Source organism: Cebidichthys violaceus, unplaced genomic scaffold (genome assembly GCF_023349555.1).
Source record: "Cebidichthys violaceus isolate CVI_PGR_0920_01 unplaced genomic scaffold, fCebVio1.0.p SCAF_16, whole genome shotgun sequence".
In the NCBI taxonomy this organism is placed as follows: Eukaryota; Metazoa; Chordata; class Actinopteri; order Perciformes; family Stichaeidae; genus Cebidichthys; species Cebidichthys violaceus.
In genome coordinates this window covers 15,221,178-15,243,689 of record NW_027176329.1, presented here as the reverse complement: position 1 = coordinate 15,243,689, position 22,512 = coordinate 15,221,178, and the positions used below count along the sequence as shown (strand labels likewise).

Sequence of the window (22,512 nt, the reverse complement as noted above, 5' to 3'; positions counted from 1 at the left end):
CAACTAACTTGCCACGCTTCATCTTGGCTCGCCACTGTGGTGTCACGGAAAACCCGCCCACTCCCGATTGGTCAACAGAACCTCTCTAACCCTCAAAGTGAAGCCGAAGCCGACTCTCTGGTCATAACTAATTCTCCCAGAGTGTCCTCTTCGTGGCGAGAAGCAACGATGCTGGAGAACATGTCCAGACGTAACCGCTCCCTGCTGTCGCTTTCCCTCACCTCGCTGGCCCTCACGCTGTCCGTCTCGGCTTTCTGCACCTCCTATTGGTGCGAGGGGACGCACAAGGTGGTGAAGCCTCTCTGCCTGTCACCTGTCAAGTTGAGGAACTGCGGGCAGAACAACAGCCAGCCGTACACCACAGGTGAGGCCGGGAAACAAAGGCCAAGTTATCATTTCCGCATGGCTGCCCCTGATGTTCAGGTACTCAAGTTTGTCCATAGACCAGATACTGACAGAACCCTACAGGTTTGGTGATTTGCAAGCCTGTAGGTCTTTTGAAATTTAGTAGAAAAGTGAAGGATTTTGAACAGAATTTTAACATATTACTTCACATCAATCAATTCGTCATGACAATGCTGTTGAAACAACAGTTTCATGTGACGCAGATGTCTACACTAACTTTCACTTTTCAACGAAATGCAGCCCAGTTTTACCTTTGGCTGGAAAACACCAGATCAGTTATTATTTGGGAACATAAAAGTTCCCAAATAATATATGCTATATATTTTTTATATAGCATATCCGGAACAGCCTTGCATGCATTTTTAGTGCATGTGAGTACCAGTGTGCGTGTCCTACTATCTAGCTATCTAACTGCCGTCGCTCTGCACTGCGCTCATACTTTGCTGATAACGCAATCCAGACCCTCACCATGGAAGGGTAGCGCCCATCCCCCATGAAGTAAACACTGTTTGCTCTGCCAGCACTGTTGCCATTGTTTGCACTGTTAGCGCTGTTAGCTGCAAACTGCAAGCTCAGCGGTCGCCATGTTGAGAACCATTTGGAGGCAATCCCCCAATGCTATATGCTCTGAATTTGGAATTCAGCACCTTTATCTCACAATTGTGTCAAAGCAGCTTTCACTAATTTGGTCAGACAGTACATATTTTTTTTTCATTAAGTACTTCCATCACAATCCTATTTATTTGTCTAATTATTAACAAGAAATTTCAACATTTGGTGGAAATTTTAGAATTCAAAGAATGGTTTGGATCCAGTAACTCTTTTCAAAGTGGACCTTTACTTTGGCACGTTTAACTTGATGCAGGTGGATTTTATTAATGTTTGACTGTCATTACAGCTTATTGATGTCAAAGCAAGTATAATTATATTTTTTCCAGGAAATCAGTGTAACAATCCAACACTTTCTCCCTGTGACTTTTGTTTTTTTTATTCATTCATGAATGTGAAATAACAAAATAAAGTCTAAAATGAAAAAATGCACCTACGTGCTTTTACACAAAGCTGCTGTGAATAAAGCTGCATATGCAAAAATAAGAATAGAATAATATGTATTTTACACAAATATATATATATATATATATATATATATATATATATATATATATATATATATATATATATATATATATATATACTCATTGTTTGCTCTGACCTCCTTCCTGTACGTGAAGGCCTGCTGTCACATGCATGATTAAAAGTGTTGATATTTTACCTCTAATCCGTCAGGGAACATACAGCATATTAATAATGTAAGAATAACTAATAATATCTCCAGAAATAGAAAAACGGATTTTTATAGCATCCACAGTATTTTTCTTGCACCTCATATTCAAGTATTTTTCACTTGACTTGACTGGCAGAGATTCACATAATCCCGGCTTTGTTGCTAATCTCAGAACTTTGTATCTGCTTCTGCATGTTATCTGGATTCGCTCACCCGCTGTCTTATCTCTCAGCACTAAGCCTATTTGTTTCCATGTAGCATTCAATTTTCGCTCCATAGAAAATGACAGATTACCTAAAGAACTGTGTTTCAGGGCTGGATTGTGTTACACGCTGTGAACTACAGGAGACCCTTTTGGGATTTAGAGCCAGAGTTTCTTAGAATGCTTTAAAAAAAAAAAAAGGATCCCAAACTGCATTGAGGATAATAAAAGTCTCTACTTTCTCCGTCATTTACTCACAATCTTTATTTTCTTAATTTCTTTCCTCCGTCCAGAGACCCCCACACCGGACCCCAGGCAGGTGCCCTCCAACGTGACGCTGTCTCCGCTGCAGAAGGAGGAGCTGGCCAGGATAAAGAAGAAGCAGATGGCCAACGCCGTCCAGTACATCTGGGAGACAGGCGAGGACAAGTACATGCTGCGTTACTTCCACACCGGCTTCTGGCTCTCCTGTGAGAAGCACAATGAAGGTGTGTGTGTGTGTGTGTGTGTGTGTGTGTGTGTGTGTGTGTGTGTGTGTGCGACGGGAGCAAAAAAAAAACTTTCATTGGTTACCTGACTGGGTTTGTACTCAGAGGTTCATTGTTAAAAGCACTTGCATGGTACCAGTTCAGTACCTGAAACATCTTTACCCAATTTGTAGGACAGGCAATGTGATACCACTTCAAGTATAAAGGTACTTAAGGTATCACAAGTAAATACTGACCTTTGACAGTGTCTTAAGATCCAACACTTGTAACTGGTTCCGTGTTGGCGGAAGTGACCCTGTTGCTAAGCAACACCGACAGTGTCTAACGTTTCTCTCTGATGATGAGTAATACTGACAAAGAGTCTTTGGTGGAACTCTATGGAATTTCATAGACATCTGAAATGGTTTAATTTCAACAATACATTTTATTTGTATGTAAATAATTCATCTGTAAAGTATTCTATCAAATAAAATGTAGTGGAGTAAAAAAAAAACGTTGCGTTACCTTGTTGCGTTACTTTGTTGCGTTACTTTGTTGCGTTACTTTGTTGCGTTACAATGTTGCGTTACAATGTTGCGTTACAATGTTGCGTTACCTTGTTGCGTTACCTTGTTGCGTTACCTTGTTGCGTTACCTTGTTGCGTTACCTTGTTGCGTTACCTTGTTGCGTTACATTGTTGCGTTACATTGTTGCGTTACATTGTTTTAACACAAACCATGATTCTTTTTCTTAACTTAACCAAGTAGGTTTGCTGCTTAAACTTAACTTTTGTTTCACAACATTAACCACATTGCATGTCGTTACTGCTATTCTTTCGACAAAATCTGATCAATATATATGTTTAATGTTGTTATTAAATGACAGGTGAGCCACACATTTCGCACACATTATGTGAGAAAGCAGGCACAGAGCAAGCTTAGGTATCCTAAAAAGAAAGTAATCACTGGCATGTATTGTACAAAAATAAGACAATGTGATTGGTTGACGTTTAATTCTTTCTCCCAAAGGAATTTAAACTGCTGGGCTTAAGGCAACTCTTTCTATTTTGTTTTCAGGATTTATAATGAGTAAAGACGTACCATTTGCAAGAGATTATCTATGTCATCTCGCCCAAAAAAACTACACAAGTCTAATCCTTGAGCTTTTGTTGTGGCTATAAACACTGACATATGTTTTGCTTTAATCCCCTAAATGATCGTTGACGTACAATTCAAATATGAAAAATTCAATGTGGTAATATTCAGAGACAGAAAGGTAGCATTTTACCACAACAACAACATAACTTTGCCGTGATTGTTCCTTCAGGTGAAGATCAGGAAGAAAAGTGTCGCAGCTTCATCGAGCTGACGCCAGGAGAGACACAAGGTCAGTAACAGAAGACACGGAATATACAACCTGTATTCCAATTAATATTTATATCACCAAAGCAAACTATCCAGTGTATTCAGTATTCAGGCCCTTTACGTGTACGTAAAAGTACTAATACCAAACTGTGCCACTACAAGTAAAAGTCCTGCATTCAAAACCTTTCTTAAGTACACAAAATGTACCTAGAGTATGAAAAGTAAAAAACATGTAATCAATAGTAAAAATATTTTGGTAAATTACTTAGTATCCGATCCCCCTTCTTGTTGGCTTGTCACAACTTGCCTTAGGCTTCTAAGGAAACACAAAATGTATATATTTTTTTCCCACAGGCGTCCTCTGGCTTTCAGTCATCAGTGAGTTCACGTACATCGGTCTTCTGGCCATGGGCTTCCTGCTGATGTGTGTGGAAGTGATTTGCCTCTGTGCCAAGAGGGAGATGAACGCCCTCAAGATCAACGCCTTTGCCGCCATGTGCACTGTCCTCTCAGGTGAGGGGGGGGGGGGGGGTCATGTTTTAAACCATCACTTTGTTTTGAGGTATTTGTTTGAATTATGTACGCTAAGGTATCCGTAAAATCAAAGCAATGATTAATGCAAAAGGTGCAAACTTGCTCTGGTAGTACAATCTTATGGACACAGACAAAAAATGTGGCTTTCAAGAGTTGCTTTGCTCACCAGATGACTCTATTTTTTCCTTTATTTTTCCCCCCAGATGTAAATATTTTCTCATATTCTTTTTCGTGCTGCTGTCTTTCATCTCTCATAATTCTTTCCAAAACATTCAGACTTATTCTCTCTTCTTTTTCTCTGTTTTTAACTCTGCCTATTTCTTCCTCTACCAGGTTTGATGGGGATGGTAGCGCACATGATGTACACCACAGTGTTTCAGATGACCGTGAGCATCGGGCCCAAAGACTGGAGGCCACAGACCTGGGACTACAGCTGGTCTTTTGCGTAAGTTTGTTTCACTTTAAGCCCAAAAATCTGACTTCAGGCTTGGTCACAACCAGCTTTTAGCACTGTGAGATTTTGCAGCAAAACAATACATTTTAAAGATTTTACTGCAAAAAGAAGATTTGATCTCCAATTTTGAGTCCAAAATGGAGGTAGAATCATATTTCTGGTGTGACAGACCTTCAAACAACAAATTGCGTTAGCATGCAGGTCTGATTAAAGCCGTTTAAAATGTTCTACCAACTCTTTTCTCCCTCACCAGCATGGCGTGGTTGTCCTTCAGCTGCTGCATGGGGGCCGCCGTGGCCACGCTCAACTCCTACACCAAGACCCTCATAGAGATGAAGCATCGGGCCCGGGTGAGGCTGGAGGACGCTCGCGCCGCCGCCTGCGCCCCCTCCTACGAGGAGGTCGTTCGAGCCAGCGGCGGAAGTGTTTACTCCGTCAGTCAGCTGATCCAGCTCGGACAGCAGGGGGCGCTCATGGACCCTCTGTGGCCCAGAGGAGTGGGACCAGCCGTCGGTCCCCTGGCGTACGGCGCTGGGGGAGCACTCCTTGTTGGCGGAGGAGGGATTGGAGTTGGAGGGGTGGGAGCTGTGAGCATTGGGATGGGAATGGGTGGCGTTGGAGGAGCTGGAGTTGGAATGGGAGGAATGGGAATGGGAGCAGCAGGAGGATCTGGGGGAATGGGAGTACTCGGCTTTGGAGGGAATGGGCTTGGAATGAGAGGAATGGGAATGGGAGCAGTAGGAGGAGCTGGAGGAATGGGAGTGGTCGGATATGGAGTAAATGGCGTTGGTATGGAAGGAATGGGAGCAGCGGGAGGAGCTGGGGGAATGGGAGTGGTTGGATATGGAGTAAATGGCGTTGGTATGGAAGGAATGGGAGCAGTGGGAGGAGCTGGGGGAATGGGATTGGTCGGCTATGGCGTAAATGGCGTTGGTATGGAAGGAATGGGAGCAGTGGGAGGAGCTGGGGGAATGGGTGGATGTGGAATGGGAGGGCGAAGGCTGGTGGACCCTCATGGCATGGTGGTGGTGGAGGGATGTTGCGCTGAAGGGTGTGAAGACTGCGAACGGGAGATGGACGAGATAGATTACGCTCTGCAGGAGGAGAGAGAGGACTCACTCTGCTGAGACTTTGGAGGACCGAGGACTGTGGCAATATCTTGTCAGGATTTGTATTATAGACAACAAGACTTCAAAAATGTTAATTATATGAGGTTTAAAATAATAGATAGAAAGATAATTGTTTGTCTGGACTGTTTTCAAGTTACACAATGATCATTTCAAGCAGTGTCGTTTGATTTATTTGGACCACTAGGGGGCAGAAGGACTCCAAAGCAAACTCAATGCTCAGATGGTTTATCACATTGTTACGACTAACAAGTAAGCAGAGAATAGCCCACTCACACATCCAGCAGACACGGAGCAACATTATCATACTATCGCAAACTTTTTATTATGAGGGAGGTTAATAAAGTGGTGACTCTACCATCAAGTCTATGTGCAGCAGTAGAACCACAACAATCAGGGTTTACGGAGGCTAAAAGGTACAAAAAGGGGTTAATTCTAACTAGCCGGTCACTAGTAACGACCCATTTCTGCTGATAACTTTGCTGCTAGTATCTGTTGAACATGCAATAGCACCCTCAAACCCTTGTTGATGCTTTGAAACTAATTTCCTAATTATTATTTTTTTCACTTTTATAGAATGTTTGCCAGCAGTTCGAATGACAGGAAGACCAAAACACAAACATTGTGTAAAATGTTTGAACTATTGCCTCTTTTTAACAACAAAGATTGAATTGTAAAAAAAAAATTTTTAAATATGGTAAAGGCAGCAGAAGGCATTACTACAGACTTTACTACAATTTTACATTCTGTTGAAATACTTGCATTAGTACATTTTAAGTTGTATTTTTTATTTTTTTTGTAATACAGCAACAGAAATACGTTTTTTGATGCTATGCAATGACAATTGTCTTCCAGGATTGTCTCACAAAATGACATTTTGCGACCAACAGATCAGTAAAACTTTGCTCGTGTAAATACAGCCTTACGCACAGTGACTTCTTCAGGGATTGAGATGTGTGAGAGGATGTGTTCAAATATAGATTTAAAAGGTTGAGAGATGGTAATGATACAACTGTGGCCATGACTGTGGTAGGTGATGTTATTTTTGTTGTTGTGTTTGTTGTTTTTAAATCTATGATTTGCATGAATAGATGAAAATCCCCTCCAGTATAAGGTGATGAATAAAATAAAAACCACGTTGTCTGATGATGTCTCATCAATACACGGATTCCATTAAATCATAATTTGAATTCATCACTGTGGACCAAATGAAGCTTCTTTGATCATATTTATATTTTCATTTAAATACATTTAGTAGGTTTTGTCCACAAGAGAGCAACATGGTAAACAATTCTTTGTTTACATCCGTTTCACAGCTCTGTGCCATTTAAAGACTCTTCACAAACATTATCAGGATTTATTTTACCTGCAGCCTAAATACCTGGTTTGGAGTCTTTGTACCCAGTTATTCTGTGTTGTTTTATGTTTGCCTGTATAGAAAGTAATGATAAAAAGTGAATGAAGAAGACGAGATTACGGCTAACAGAGGGCTCTGGACATTAAGACAGATGCTTTCAAATGCTGGGCAGAAGATTATGTCAATAATCTCCCCAGTCAGGGGAACAAGATTGAGAGAGAGAGAGAGAGAGAGAGAGAGAGAGAGAGAGAGAGAGAGAGAGAGAGAGAGAGAGAGAGAGAGAGAGAGAGAGAGAGAGAGAGAGAGAGAGAGAGAGAGAGAGAGAGAGAGAGAGAGAGAGAGAGAGATGATATAGTGAGGCAGGTCACTAAGCAGTATGTGGAAAGTAATTAAAAATGTGAATTAAATGGAATTATACGACAGTTTATGTAAGATGAGCCTCCCACTCAACTTAGTTCAAACAACCCAACCTGTGGAACATGAAAGGGTTAATTAATTTATTTTTTCAGTGTGTATTTGTCCTGTTTGTTCCAACAGCTAACACTTGTATTTTTTTCCTTTTATTTAGAATTTTCTATTTGCAGCTTCTTATTCCCAATTATCCCATATTTTGAATCACACTTATAAAGAATGTATTTGCTCAAAGTCAAAGAAGTTCCACAAGAAGAGTTTCAAGTGTTGTTTTTGGTAAAATGAGGTGATTATTTAATTTTTGGAAGAAACCCACTAAAATATATTTCCTATTTGGTGAACTAGTACAAGATTCCTAGAAATTATTTTGGCTTCACAAAGAAGGAAATACACATCAAAAAACCACATCAGATGTCTCCCAGAAAGTGGATTAAGAGATAAAACTAGATCTTCTCATTATGAAACAATATGATTATCTTTTATAAATGATGTGTTTGTCTTGAATGAAATAGGTCAACTACGAACATCTGGAGACTTTGGGAGGCTCTTATTTTTAAGACCACAATACTAAAATATATCAGCAAGAGTTACATATTTTGCAGACGCAAAATAATAATTTAAAAAATCCTTATAATTAATCATTAAAATGTTTTCAGATCTTTGACCATCTAGACGTATTTGTTCACCATCTAAGCAGCAACATAGAAAAAGTGTCCTGGTTACTGTGATTAATCCCGCTGTAAACATACCTATCAAAGCCGGGGGGTATGTAGATTATCCTTTAGATGACAGTTCTTTAAATTGAATTCCTCTGTTGTTAGAGATTAACCTGTGAAAGCAGGTTTACGCTGTAAAAACAGGTCAAAAAGGGGATTGACTTGAGCTCCTGTAGACCGGCGTCATTCGCACCTGAAGGTTGGTGCCATAATGATGGCAGACTTCTTTTGTGCTGTTTTTAGACACTCTTGCAGTAAGAGATGCAATGTTGGTTCAGTTGTTGTGCAGACATTCGTGGTTCCCAGAGGATGAATCCCAATTGCACTTTAAGCGACCTTTTTAAATGTTGCAAAAAAGAAATACGAATCAGGCTGGTGTGGAGCGAATAAACAGGCCGTTCTCATTCCCAGGGTGTCAAATACCGATGCCTTGTCCCGCCCTAGGGCACCCTTTAGCATCTGTAGTATAGACAGTATAGAGACTGTAAAAACCCACACAATCTGTGAGGGTCATACAAACACAAGATTTTCAACAAGTAGACCCGTGTTCATGTCCCAAAGTGTTGTTGAGTTATTTTAAAAGTCACACTAGTGATGTTTGGGACGTGTTTTCCAGACTTATGTCACATTGTTTATGTTTCACTTAGATGACAGACTTATTTCAAGCCCAACCATGATGTTTTTCCTAAACATAACTAAGTGTTTTTTGTTTGAATTCACAACGCTACCAGCCGGTTTAGTGGGACCGTAGTGGGGCGTCATAGTTTGATGCGTTAGATAGTGACGCCAAGGGGCCAGTATGTGACGAGTTGGGATGAGAACGTGTAGGAATAAACTAGGCTGCATAGTTTCCTAAGAAGTTGGTGGAGGCTTTATGCATGGCTGTATTTCCACAGAAGAAGAAGAAGAAGAAGAAGAAGAAGAAGAAGAAGAAGTAGAGGTGGCGAATGGGTAACAAAAACGGGTTGACAAGTTTTAATTGTTCTATATGTCAGCTAGCATTAGTCACATTTCATGCTGACCAGAGACGAAGAATTGAAAGAAACGACAAAGGCCTTTATAATACATATAATAATATAAAAATATATAACTGTAAACAAAGCTAGTCCCACAATCCCAGTTTTTAATTAACGCTAAAAGCGAGACAACAATGAAAAAGAAGACTCTTGACATCTTAACTTTTATGACAATTTCATGGTTTTGATTTATTGAATAAATCGTCAAGGGCCAACACTTTTGACATGCAGTTGTACAAGGACGGAAATCTATTCTGCAATGTGCACGATTTAAGCAAACTAGAACATCAAACATATACGATTGTGCCACATGGAGGAACTGGACACTGTAAAAGACAATAACAAGGGTACAGTTACACCTCGATGCCCTTATATGTTGGTCAGGCTTTTAAAAAACATCCCAGAGTAAAATGAGAGACTAGGCCGCCCAAAAGAGAAACAAAAGAAACATTTTCATGGTGATAATACTTTAACTAAAGCACGTGACATGTTAGCATATTAAATTTGTGTGCTTGAGTTGCTACAACACACCTGCATAATTACATTATTGCGAGATATGTAATCTAAACACAGACAGTTTCAGAAAGACAGTATGTGCTTCATCCATTGCAACTTCAGTGAAGAGAGTAACATGTTTTAATTTAGATGTGGGAAAGTGTCAATTAGGTGACGTGTATTAGGGAATATTGGCGTCTCACAGTTTTTAGATTGACATGGAGGTTTTTTTACATTTATGTTATTTACAGTATGATAAAGAAAGCTGTTCAGACAGTTTGCATACTTTGGTAACATGTAATTAAAACCCTGGAGGAGATTCTGCATCATATTTAATTTTTTGAGCGTTGGGGCGTTATCGTCACAGCTGCTGCGTGTCCACATTTTGTGACGGTTTGCAGACTGAAGGAATAAAGTGTGAACGACAGGTGCAATGAAGAATCTGCAGAGGAGTTACTTCGAAGGCGAATACTGAATCAAACGAAGAGCGTCTTCATTGTCCAACACTCCCTGGATGAACTCTCCTTCTGCCACTCGCTCTGGAGGGAGACAAGAAAATGAAGAAGGAAAAGAGGAAGTTTAGTTCACGTCATTAAAATTACATTAAATGAAAGACTCTTGTTAAAGGTTTTCAAGAGTAAACAGACTGGAGAATCTGGTCAGCCAGTAGAAACTGTGCTGTCTTGATGCATCACAGGGTTGAGAATGGAAAAGGAAGGGGTCATTATTTTACTAAATTTACTTTATTTTATTTATTTCTTAGTTTATTTGTATTGTATCGACTGTCTCACTGAGCTGTCTGTTATTGTTATTATTGCCTTGCTTTTGCTGCTTTTGTCTGTCAAAGCACTTCGCAAACTCTTTTTTTAAAGGTGCTATATAAATAAAGTTATTATTATTATTATTCTAGTGGAATGCTATAATCATGAATGGATTATGTGTCTCTTTGAAGCTGTTTTGCGTCTCTTTGTGGCCAGTTTGTGTCTCTTTGAGGTTGTTTTGTGTCTCCTTGGGGTCATTGTGTGTCTCTTTGTAGATGATATATGTCACTTTGTAGTTGTTTTGTCTCTCTTTGTGGACATCTTAGGACTTTTTGGAGTTGTTTTGCGTCTCTTTAGGATCATTTCGGATCTCTTTGTAGTTGTTTTGTGTGTCTTTGTGTCTCTTTTTAGATCCAGGTAGGCCAGTAATCCATCCTGTAATCCCATGACGTGAAGTATTACTCAACACTGGACTATAAACAGGTGGTTGGACTTTAATTTGTACAGTCATCCAGCCAAGACCAAGCTGTTTGGAAGAATAGATCATTGTGATGGCTGACCAAACGGTGGACAGAGCAAAATCAATTCAGTCATGTCTCCGTTCACCCTGTTATATCTCACCGTTTTCACGCTTATCAAAGAAATTCCAGAGTTTATCTGCCCTCTTCTCAGCTGTGTTTTCATCCTCAGCCAGAGTGGACAGCTCATCTTTAGGAATCAGCTTGAAAATTGCCTGTTAGGGAAAAATAAAAAAGAAGACACAAACTGGTCAATAAGAGAGTAGCATTCAATTTTACCTTTCCATTGGATAAGAGAAGTATTGAAACAAGATGGATTCACTTTTCTCAGTCAGAACCAATATTCTACTCGTCTGAATTTAAATTTCATGATCGCAAACAGAGAGAAACCAGCTCACCAATATCCTCCTTTATCCTAAACCATTTTGCCTCATCTATTAGCTAATGTGTCTATTGACAAGAGACGGTAACAAACTGCCATGGTGCCACAGATTAATCAACAAACTCCTCTTTGTTCTGTGATTATATGACCTCTAATCTTTAGAATATAAATGTGGTGTCTATGAATAGGCCTGCTGTGGAAAACAAGATTTCAAAGCCCTCAAAAATATAGTAATTGTCGTTGAGTGCTATACTGTGGAACCTGTCTGTGGGTTCTTGTCTCTTTTTTAACCTTAATAACTGACATAAAAGACATTTTCTGGAATACTAACAGATTGTATAAATATCTGAAGCATTTTACATTTCAACATTTATTAATCTCAAAAACTACAGGAGATTGGCAGCGCAGTGAATACTGAAAGTACTAACTCACTTTTTACTGCATTGGCAGGGCTTAAAGAAAAGATTATCAAAAACAAATGGCCAGGCTGTCAAATCAGTGATAAAATATCTTAGTCGGACTGAAGAAGCATTTGGCTTTTTTTTTCTCTCAAACCCTATTTTTCTAAATCTCTTACTGTTTAATTCAATTAAATTTATTTTTTATAGCCTATAATCACAAATTTGCCTCAGAGGGCTTCACAATCTGTACACATGGGACATCCTCTGTCCCGGGACCCTCACATCGGTACAGGAAAACTCACATATAAGGGTTTTCTAGCTATTTTGTAGTGCTTTGATTTGATTCAATTTCAACTTCATTTAAGAGGGTCCATACCAATACAAAACGGAAAATAACATACAAGATATAAAACCCACAACAATTCATTCTTCGTGTTTTCTGAGCCTGAATGAGTCCATTTGTATCAATCTTGTTAATTGTGTTTGTAAATTCCGTCTTGCGGTAATATTTGAAAAATGTCTGTTTTATTAGTCATGTGTCTAATGTGACATTGATTTCTGTCTATATTTGATGTTACTTACACTGCTGCATTGAGCTTCCCCACCATGCCAACATGTTCTCACTCCACACTCGTCAAATACCAACGCTTGGTCAATGGACCTAAGCATCAACTAGCATCTGTTTTGGATGTGTTTGTTTCTGTTCTTTACTTGCATAATGTCTTGAATTCCTAAGTAGGTTTACTTGGTTTTTAGTTTTACTTGGTTAGATTTAAGCAGCAAAACTACTTGGTTAGGTTGAGGAAGAGAGTGTTAGTTTGGGTTAAAACAAGCACGTTCGTTACCTCAAATAAGTATATGTGTTATATAACTTACGTACATTGCCTTCATGGGAAATAAACAGCAGCTTCATGGGTATGCAGACACTAAATGGTGCCTCAATGAGTCGGTATGAGACGAGGAGGGCCACTGACAAAGTGTTGGTATTTAACTAGTTTGGAGTGAGAACGGTATACCATGCTTTGCCAAAAATAAATCCCACTGACCTCAGTTAAATATCTGTCATCATACAAAATCATCAGTGAGGAAATGGCCAGGGCAATTCATTTTGTTGCATGTCATGAGAGACGCATTGTTCAAGAAATACATATAAAATTATGTAATTGTCTGCCATTTTTCTCTCTAAAACTAATTGGGAAAAAGGCTTTGAAGTCAGGCATGTATAATCAGCCAACATAGTGTCATTAAAGGTGCATTATTTTCAAATTAAATGTTTGTTCAGTTTATATCTGACAATTTAAAAGTTTTAATGATAAAAAATGTTTCAGGATATAATATTTATTATTCACTATAATGTTAAGTTCTGCTAAATTGCCAATGTTGACCGTTGTCCAGAACCACCAAAAGATGCAGTATGTGACATTCCCAAAGCATCTATCAAAGTTATCTATACTTCATTTCTTTTCTGCCAATGCACATTCTCTAAACAGGAGATGGTTTAGACTGAGTCTTTACGTTGGTTTCATTTTCTAATTTGAGTTTTAACAATTACCATGTTATGTTTCTCTTGATCCAAAATTGTTAGAATTAGATGAGAACAGTTCCCTGTCCACTCTTCATTCTCTTAATTCTATATTTATGTATATCCTCCCATCCTCACTCCAAAGCCCTTGGTAGGCTTAGCCCTTAAACTGTTTATCAGTATCAATTAATCAATCAAGTCTAATCTTATGTCTTGAGTTACCTAACAAGGGTAATACCATGAGATGCAAAATAGTCATTAAGTGGGTTGGTGCTAAGGATGCTGTCAGAAATGACAAAAAAAGGAGTTGCACACCCAAATAAAGCAACATCTTTTCATAAGATGATATGCTTCAACAGAATATGCTCCTGTGATCTCCTATGAATACTGTACATGTAACTTCCTTCACGTCACACAGCTCAGCAAATGATGATCTTCCTTAGCTCCAAGCATTTTACTATCTAACCCATCCACCCATGTTTTTCTCTCACTTTTCATCAACGCCTTCATCTACAAATCAATTTGACTGTCTTTTCCACCAAAGTTTTGAATACGTTCCGGTCTTAAGATATACAGAGTATCCTTCTCCCACTTAACCCCAGTTTAATCACTGGTGAGATCTAATATCAACTTCTATGCAGATGACACTGTTGTGTTTCACTCTTGTTCGTGTTTCAATTTTACTCAAAGTACTAAACTGTTCCTTCATGCAATTCCCTTAATATCTGGAAACCAAACAGTTAGCAAACTACAAGAACGGGTTGTTTGCAAGGCTACTACACCACTTTCTTCTCTCTAAAACTCACCGTACAGATTTCCTTGACTTCTGACTTGGTGATATATCCGTTCTTGTCCACATCGAACAGCGAGAAGGCCCACTCCAGTTTCCTGGTGGTCTTGCCAGTTGATGTCATGTGAAGAGCGATGATGTACTCCTTGAAATCCAGTGTGCCATCGTCGTTTGTGTCAAAGGAGCGGAAGACGTGCTGGGCGTATGTTTGGGCATCACTTTCTGGGAAGAACTTGCTGTAGATGTTCTGAAACTCTTCTTTTGTGATGCGCCCCGTTGGACACTGCCTCTTGAAGTTTTCATACCACTGGGCAATCTCAGTCTCCGTGAACTTGGTGTTGAGTTTCAGGTCCTCCAGAATCTCCTTGGACACAGCGCCACTCTTGCTGTTACCCATTGTTGATGGTGTTGGGGATGTTTTAGAGTTATATATAAGTGAGAATTTGTCCTCTTCTAAAGCAATTAAACACACAGCTTCAACCTAGGGAGTTGCCTCCTCTACTCAGTCAAAGTGACAAACAGAAGACTATCCCTGAGGTATGGCTGCAGTATCCCTCTTGATCCTGGTCGTGGCCTACTGTTCAGTCCACAGAAGCATATGCTGTGAAAAGAGCAGAAGCCGCTTGGTAAGCTCATTAAGCCAATCAACCATTAGTAATACCAGCAAGAGGTGTCACGGACAAGGGTTAACCCAGGTAATGGCTGGAGTGCTTGTTTATTGACATTTAAAGTGTGGTGCTTCAGACACTTACGCAATTCTCTAACCTTTGCTGTTTTAAAACTAGCAGACTGCATTATGGTACCTATTCTTAGCAAAGTAAATTTCGATAAGCCATTCAATTATGTTACCTGACACATTTTGACAAGAAAATAATCTGTGATAAAAATTGATCCATCCTTTCCTTTAGCAAAGTTGATCAGACCTTAAAAATGTGGGCTTCTAAAGGTTTGTATAAACAAATCTTTGGGGATAAAGAAATGAATTACCACAAATTCAAAGTACAAAGAAAATTAAATTTCAAGATGCTGGACAGAATGTGGTGAGCAAAAGGCAAACCACAATCACATATTTTGGTCATGTTCAGACAAAATTGGCTTTTGGGAAAATTTTAAGAGAGCTGTAAATATTTGTATAATTTATCTAAAAAAATAAACCCATTTATGCAACTATCTCCACAAGAGATCAAGAAGGAAGATTTGCATTTATTCCCAGTGATAAGGGTAACTACAATTAAACTAATTACAATTTATTTTTTTAAAAGATCCAAATGGAATGAGCTTCTAAATTAAATATATGGAATGGTAAAAAATAACCATGACAATTATAAAATTAAGTTATTATCTTTGAAGAAAGATGGGGAAATGGGTGATGTATACAACACACAACATTTCTAATGATTCTCCTGCAGACGTGACAACTAAGGCGAACACTTATGAGAAACCGCCTGTCTGTCAACTACGTATATCCTATGAATTGATAATTATGTAAAACACTTTTAACAAGTTATCGGTAAGTCTTCTCTTTTCATCATCTAAGTTATACAAATTCCACATGGTACATTAATGTTGATGGAGAACAAAACAATCAATCAAACAACAAAACAAAACAATTAATGTAAACATTGATACTTTTCATCCATTAAAAGTCTTCTCTTCCCTTGTTATGCCTCTACGAATCTCACTTGAACCTAGTTTAAGATAAATATCTCCAATACCAACAGTCAAATCGTCTAAAGGTCCAATGTGCCGTTCAGTTTCTCGAGTCCTAAGGATGGTGATATTTCATGTTTGTTTCCTACCTGTGAGAGCAGCTGAGGAGTCCAGGACCAACAGGGACGATGTGTTTGTGTGCAAGAGGAAGTCAGCCTCCTCTTGTCAAGATAAGTCAATTAAAGTGGATCACCCCTGACGCAGAGCCTCCAGCAGCGACCATGTGAATCCCTGAGCTTCTTCTTCTATTTTTTTCATATAGTCAAGTGTCTATCTAGAAGGTGTTTTAAATATTTGATAGCTTACTTTGCAGATTGAGATTAATACAAAATACAATCTTTATTGATCCCCAGGGGGAAAAGAAATATTTAAAATAAATAAAATTAGCTCAACCTTTAAAGCATCATTAATTATAATGCAATAACATACATTATTATGACATAATCTATTCACTATGAGTACTTTTACTTTTGGCACATCAGTATATTTTGATGCTAAAGTAAAACATTTAAATGCAGCACTTTTACTTGTGAAAGAGAATTTTTCTACTGTGGCATTCCTACTTTTACTTTTAGTAAGCACTTCATCACAGTCAACTTCATCTCAACAAAACGATTATACAATTATGAATAATTAGCAAATATATGCAACGTGATTTATTAGTTTGGTTACCAGCGATGCTGGTGCTGTTTTCATCTTTTGAGGCTGCGTGCATGTGTGATTTTTGTGACCGTGATTACGTCAAAACTGTGCAAGATGCAGGAACGAAACGCCACAGATGTGTAGTTGAGATCAAGATGAAGGCTGGAGTTTGATGGTGGGTCTGGTGCAAGCAAGGGCACACGAAGTAAGGGGGAAGGAAGTGAGGAAGGAGCCTTTGTCAACCTCCCACACACTTTATTTATTGTAATCCCGTTGCAAGATGGTCTCTTTTTAGGGCATATTTAAGACTAATTAAAGGACATAGACTTCTGTTTAGTTTAGCTTATCTTAGTTAAGTTCAGTTATGCCATTTAGCTTATATAAAGCTTGGTAAACAAAGTACATTTTGACTTAATAAAATTTAGAAAATAGAAGAACATTTTTTTTTCCATTTTTAGTCCGACTCACTAAATTAACATTAAATGTAATTTTCCAAATTAATTAACTGAAGATTTGAGTTCATAAAAGCTTCTTTGGAGAGCGTTAGTGTCCCATGATGGTCCAAGAGTGGTTTAAGAGTCTTTTACATCTTTTCAAGTAAAATCAAGAGTTGGATGTGATTTTCTGCTGAATGGTTATATTTAAAGATATTTAACTCGTCACTATTGCCAGTATTGTCAACTGCTTCAATGTACAAACACACTCTGTGTTATTGTGTGCTTATTGTGAGATCTCGTGACAGGGAAGATGGAGGTTTGACATGTGACAGGTTAAAAAGGTCGGACCAAAAACGGACTACAAGGATCGGCCTGCAGCTCGACTCTTGTCTCGGGGCTGCAGCTGAAAACAAGGCAACTGACCTGGCACCGAAACGCTGCCTGATTACGAGCCCGCTGCAGGTTTCATCCGACGTATAAATAAACCCGATCAAGTGAAGTGACAAAGTAAAAGTGAGTCCTTCCCCAAACTACCTCGGACCTTCAGGCAGGCAAAAGACTTAACAGTTTAATTCCAGCGAGTGGTGGCGAGTGGCTCTGCGATTTAAATGTGCTTAAAGGAGAGTTGACCGCTCATCCACCATCTGCTCCACCTTAAACCAGACTACACAGAAAAGTCTGAACTCTTCAGGACTCTAGGGGTCTTGACCCGAGTGGTATTTATACCCTCTGTCGTCTGTCACCTCTCTGCCAGCTCAATTTATTGTAGCTCCTGGTTTTTTTAAGTAAGTTTACTGCTAATTCATCACTCAGACGTGTAGCAGGAACAAAACAATACTCGCATTTTCACATTTTTCTCTACCGTAACTCGTTTGTATAACAGTGGGTTTCATCCCTTTTACCCTGCAGGAGCAGATTTCCCTCCGATGACATTCAATTCCAGAAGAGTTTCCAAATATAATGACTGTGTATATCCATTAAACACTCAGAAGATTTGCCAGTAGTACTTGATTATGCAAATGATTAAACAAAGTGTAAGTCATTTAATGCACCTCTGATGTGCTTTTAAGAAAACGTAAATTGTTTTTCATCTCCATGATAAAGTAAACAAAACAAATTCTTTCAAAGAGCTCACTTTACCGTCCGGCCCTGTTTCCAAAAATAGTACGTTCCCATACAACGAAACTGCATTGTGAATTACGTTCCGAGGGAAAAGTTTCAAATGAGTCCGCAGAAGTTCACATAGGGAAGAGGTCTGGGTGGTGGACGGGTCTAAAAACATTGGGCCATGTCCCGAGTGAACCAAGTACTTTAGTTGCATTTTTCTTTTGTTTAAACTTTGTTGTCATTTTAAGTCAAACCATGATGCTCTTTACTAAACTGAACCAAGTAGTTTTGGGGACATTTTTAGTTTTGTTTAATTTAAGAACATTAACCATGTGTTTAAAAACTGTTAACAAACTGTGACCGTAATCCGGGAAAAAATATGCTTTTTTTTTGTTGTATCGGAATGTAATTTTGTAAGAAACAGGAGTGGACCATCATAATTTTATAAAACTATTCACACTAAGTACTTTAGCAGTTTTTGTTTTGTTTAAATTTTGTTGTCATTTTAAGCCAAACCGTGATGCTTTTTACTGAAGTGACGACCCCCTCCCTTCCACTGGGGGTCTGCGTCCTGTTTGCTGTCTTTCACGATGTTGATCGTCAGCTAATGAGCCACACCTGAGCCTGGTGCGGTTCCAGCTTTAAAGTCTCTCCACCTGAACATTGACGGGCTCTTCCTCGGCTGACACGGCTGCTGTTAAGTTTAGTTTGTTTCAGACATTTTTACATGCGGACGTCACTGATTACTCACTCTCCATGTTTCTTTGGTTTAGATTAAATATTCTTCAAATAAATGTACATATGTATCTCTTTTAACTTGTCTGTTCTCCCATTCATGTTGCAGCCTTTGAGCCGGCTTGTAAATCTAAACCTATAACCAAGTAGTTTTGGGTAATTTTTTTGTTTTGTGTTCAGTTTACAACATTTACCACGTGTGTTAAAAAACTGTGACCGTATGTTTCCCTTTAAATGTAATTGATTTTTTGAGTTGAAAGGGAATGCAATTTTTGTAGAAAGCAGGAATTCATAAAGAAGAATGTTATAAAACTGTTCTCACTAATCCATCCATCCATCCATTATTCGTGTCTGCTCATCCTTTAGTCTGGGTGATATCGGGCGAGAGGCGGGGTGCATCCTGTACAGGTCGGCTGACACTTATAGAGACATAAAACCCTTCACACTATCGTTCACACCTGCGGTGCAAAAAAAGAAAAGAAAAAAGGCTCAATCCTGCAAACACAAAACCCTCTTGCAGAGGTGTGATCTCAGGAACCTGACTCCTATAAGATAATGTCACCAGGCAGATCAACGACTACAACAACAAACTATAATGTGTGATCAATCTGATTACGGTGACATAACTGCACTGCAGACTTCCCTTTACACCCATTGCTTTATCTCAGGACAACTATAGAGCAGCATCTAGGCTACAGTAAGCCGTCCTGGCAAAGCGCTGATCTCTCTTCTGTATTAAATAAAACAACTTAATTCCTCTGCTGACGTACTGAGGGCCCAACTTCAGCATCCGGCCTCCCTCCTGGCACCGTCGGCCTGCGGCTCCACAGGTGATTTGGATTTTGCCATCTGGCTACCGAGGCTTTGTGGAGCTCTGCCAAAGGACGTGCAAAATCAATGTCACCTTCTGAGTGAAATAGCTTCTTAAAGAGGAACCATGCAGCTTTAAACGAAGAAGGAAAACACTCTCTTCTCCCATGGAAATAAGAAAGTCATAGACAATAAAAAGTATCTTCAAAAACACCTTTGCAAAGCAGGTCAGGCCTGTGGAGAGGCTAGGATTTAGGATTTCTTCCCTGAAGACCTAATCACCAGAGATATGGCTGACCAGGCAACGTCTTTCTTTTTTCACCATTGTGGGTAGTATGGCTCGAGATATTTCTTTACCAGTGAGGAGATCGGAAGTCGAGCCCTAAAGCATACCCTGCTTTATGGTCTGTTTGACTCTAAATGGACCATAATATACTAAATGAACATCATGCTGTATTGAAGAAGACTTGAAACTAGAGATTGAGACCATAAACTCATGTTTACAATGTTTACTGAGGTAATAAATCAAGAGAGAAGTAGAGTAATTTTCTCATAGACTTCTATACAACCAGAGGAGTCGCCCCCTGATGGATATTAGAGAGAATGCAGCTTTAAGACATGAAGCATTGGCTTCGCTTTTCAGAACCAGAGGTTGCCTCCTGGTAACAACGCACATTATTGAGACAGTTTGCTGAATTTTACGACTGTTACACTGAGTCACAGAAAAAAAGTGCCATTGTTTGTGTTTTTTACTTTAGGTTAAAAAAAGTTCAAATTATCACAAGCCACTCGAAGTGATCAAATAACAAGTAGCCCAACCGTGCAAAAAACAAACCTGTTTCAATCTCACCTTTAACTCCCCACCCTTGTTTGCATTGAGTTCCAGGAAAGAGAATCCTTTAATTGCAACGAGAGGAGGATTAAAATGGAGGAAAAGAAGGAGAGAGAGAGAGAGAGAAAGAGGGGGGGGGGGGGGGAGCAGTAAAGGTGGTGGTGTTAGGCAGCGTAAGGAGGATTTGGCAGCGATGCAAAGCAGACAAAGAGTCAACACAGGGAATGGAAAATCAGTGGCGAGCAGAACGAGGCTGATAAGTATTATCTAAGGCCTTTGGCCCGACCTTGACGAATCTATTCCCAGAATAGGAACGTTTAATCTACACACCTTAATGGGCATCATGGCTTCCAATGTGGATACTAGTCGAGGGAGAGGAGGGAGGTCAGATTAACAGTCAGCCACGAGATTGAAGAAAAATTGCTTGAACAAAAAAAATCTTCATGACTTTGGAGCACCGCGACCGTAAAATATGAAACTTTACTTTAGTCTTCTTCGATAGAAAATTCCCAAATACCATTTAAAAGTTGACAGCTTTGGTTATTTGCTCATTAAACTTGAATTAATTTAATTTTTGTGGCCACTTTGCGAGCACAACATTGACACATGTTCTGTTTTTGAGCTGATTTGGTAAACGTATTCACACATCCAGCAACTCATGGTGAATGTTTACAACATTCGGTCACTAGCTGCCTGCCGATGAGAGCCTAGAGAGTGAACCAAACTAAAACAAAACAACGAGGCTGAAAGACGCTAAAATGCTCCGTATCGCTGAGGGAAACTGAGTCTGGTGACGATTCTCTGTGAGTTTGACTATATATTTGTCACTATGAGCGACACATTTAACATTAGTCACTAGATCAGTTGTTAATATAAAAAATATTGATTATAGCTGCTTAAAACAAGCCAAAAAAACACACAGACTTTGCAACCTTTTTTTTTGAGACTCAAACGCTCACTTGTATTACTCAAGTACTGTACTGAAGTACAATTTAGTACAAAAACTTCATTTGAGTATTTCCATTTTATTCTTCTTTATACCAGTGTATTATATTATTCTGAAATGGGCCTTTCTGAATAAGGAGCGCTTTTGGTACCCCAAGTATATTTTGATGATACTTTTGCACTTTTACTTAAAGTAAGAATTTAAAGTCCGGTCTTTTACTTGTATCAGAATATTTCTGCACTGTGGTACTAATACTTTCACCTGAGATCTGAGTACTTCTTCCACCACTGGCCGCTTGTTAGGGAAACGTGAACACGTCAAGTGATAATGCAAAACGTTGATGTTTTCCTGGAGATCTTTTGTCTTTGTAGAACCATCTAATCGTCACTTCGCCTCACAAGGAGTCACACGGGACATTTTGAATTTGAGTCTTGACTTCTCTGAGGCCAACGTCCTGATTTCACCCATCAGTATTCGAAGCAAGGCCGGTGAAAACATGCTCGCTGTCCTCGTAATCCCATTACTAGTTTTACAAATACTGTCTGCAGGGGAATACCCTGCTCACGCTCAGTTCACATGAGGTTATTCATGGTGGTGGTGGTGGTGGTGGTGGGGGGGGGGGGGGTTACATACTGAGAACCAAAGAGCTGTTGAGTAACGGAACCAAAGTATCTTAAGAATAACCTGAGAGAAAAAAATCGGAGTTTATAGCAAACCTGGGTTTAATAAAAGTAAAGAAACCTTCTGCTGTAGTTCAGATTTAATCCATTGGGGGGATTTTAACATACGAGGGCAACTCGGGTAAAGTGTGATGATCTGACCGGCCCAGAAAACAAGTCGAACTGAATCTCAAGTATAAGATTTGATGACTTTAAGTGAACCCAAAAGGAGCTTGAGGCAGGAAACTACAGGCAAAAAAACATGGTTTCATGCTCTGGTCAATTAAGAGATTTTAGTCCGCCATAACAGAAAGAAAACATCCAAAATACACATTTAGGTGTTTATTTTATTACTTTGTATATTTGTATCTGTAGATTTCTCTTAAATTAATGAAACGTTACCATCAGGTAATACCTCATTTGCAT

General features: G+C 39.2%; 2 protein-coding genes across 3 annotated transcripts; one reads left to right on the top strand and one right to left on the bottom strand.

Annotated features, from left to right (window-relative positions):
• Window positions 1–168: 168 nt before the first annotated feature.
• Window positions 169–5,839, top strand: si:ch211-232m10.6. Its single transcript, XM_068711485.1, has 7 exons — window positions 169–364; window positions 2,186–2,382; window positions 3,698–3,746; window positions 4,079–4,237; window positions 4,592–4,703; window positions 4,966–5,235; window positions 5,713–5,839. The coding sequence occupies exons 1-7, from the start codon at window positions 169–171 to the stop codon at window positions 5,837–5,839; spliced, it is 1,110 nt and encodes a 369-aa protein (XP_068567586.1).
• A 3,669-nt stretch (window positions 5,840–9,508) lies between these two features.
• Window positions 9,509–20,564, bottom strand: LOC137872947 (recoverin-like). Of its 2 annotated transcripts, XM_068711486.1 has the most exons (5): window positions 20,500–20,564; window positions 19,610–19,713; window positions 14,225–14,809; window positions 11,217–11,328; window positions 9,509–10,373 (listed from the first exon to the last, which is right to left on the bottom strand). In XM_068711486.1, the coding sequence occupies exons 3-5, from the start codon at window positions 14,603–14,605 to the stop codon at window positions 10,288–10,290; spliced, it is 579 nt and encodes a 192-aa protein (XP_068567587.1). In that variant the 5' UTR covers window positions 14,606–14,809; window positions 19,610–19,713; window positions 20,500–20,564; the 3' UTR covers window positions 9,509–10,287. The 2 variants fall into 2 exon arrangements, with proteins under 2 accessions (XP_068567587.1, XP_068567588.1); XM_068711487.1 differs by lacking the exon at window positions 19,610–19,713 and having other exon boundaries at window positions 20,500–20,559.
• Between the last annotated feature and the right edge of the window lie 1,948 nt (window positions 20,565–22,512).

Bases quoted from the DNA above. Each gene is read 5' to 3' on its own strand.
- si:ch211-232m10.6 (XM_068711485.1), top strand. From the start codon at position 169: ATGCTGGAGAACATGTCCAGACGTAACCGCTCCCTGCTGTCGCTTTCC. The intron at 4,704-4,965 runs GTAAGTTTGTTT...CTCCCTCACCAG, and splicing joins GACTACAGCTGGTCTTTTGC to CATGGCGTGGTTGTCCTTCA. The intron at 5,236-5,712 runs GTACGGCGCTGG...GGGAGGGCGAAG, and splicing joins CCAGCCGTCGGTCCCCTGGC to GCTGGTGGACCCTCATGGCA.
- LOC137872947 (XM_068711486.1), bottom strand. From the start codon at position 14,605: ATGGGTAACAGCAAGAGTGGCGCTGTGTCCAAGGAGATTCTGGAGGAC. The intron at 11,329-14,224 runs GTGAGTTTTAGA...TTTCCCTAACAG, and splicing joins AAGTCAAGGAAATCTGTACG to GCAATTTTCAAGCTGATTCC. The intron at 10,374-11,216 runs GTGAGATATAAC...GTCTCCCTCCAG, and splicing joins CTTTGATAAGCGTGAAAACG to AGCGAGTGGCAGAAGGAGAG.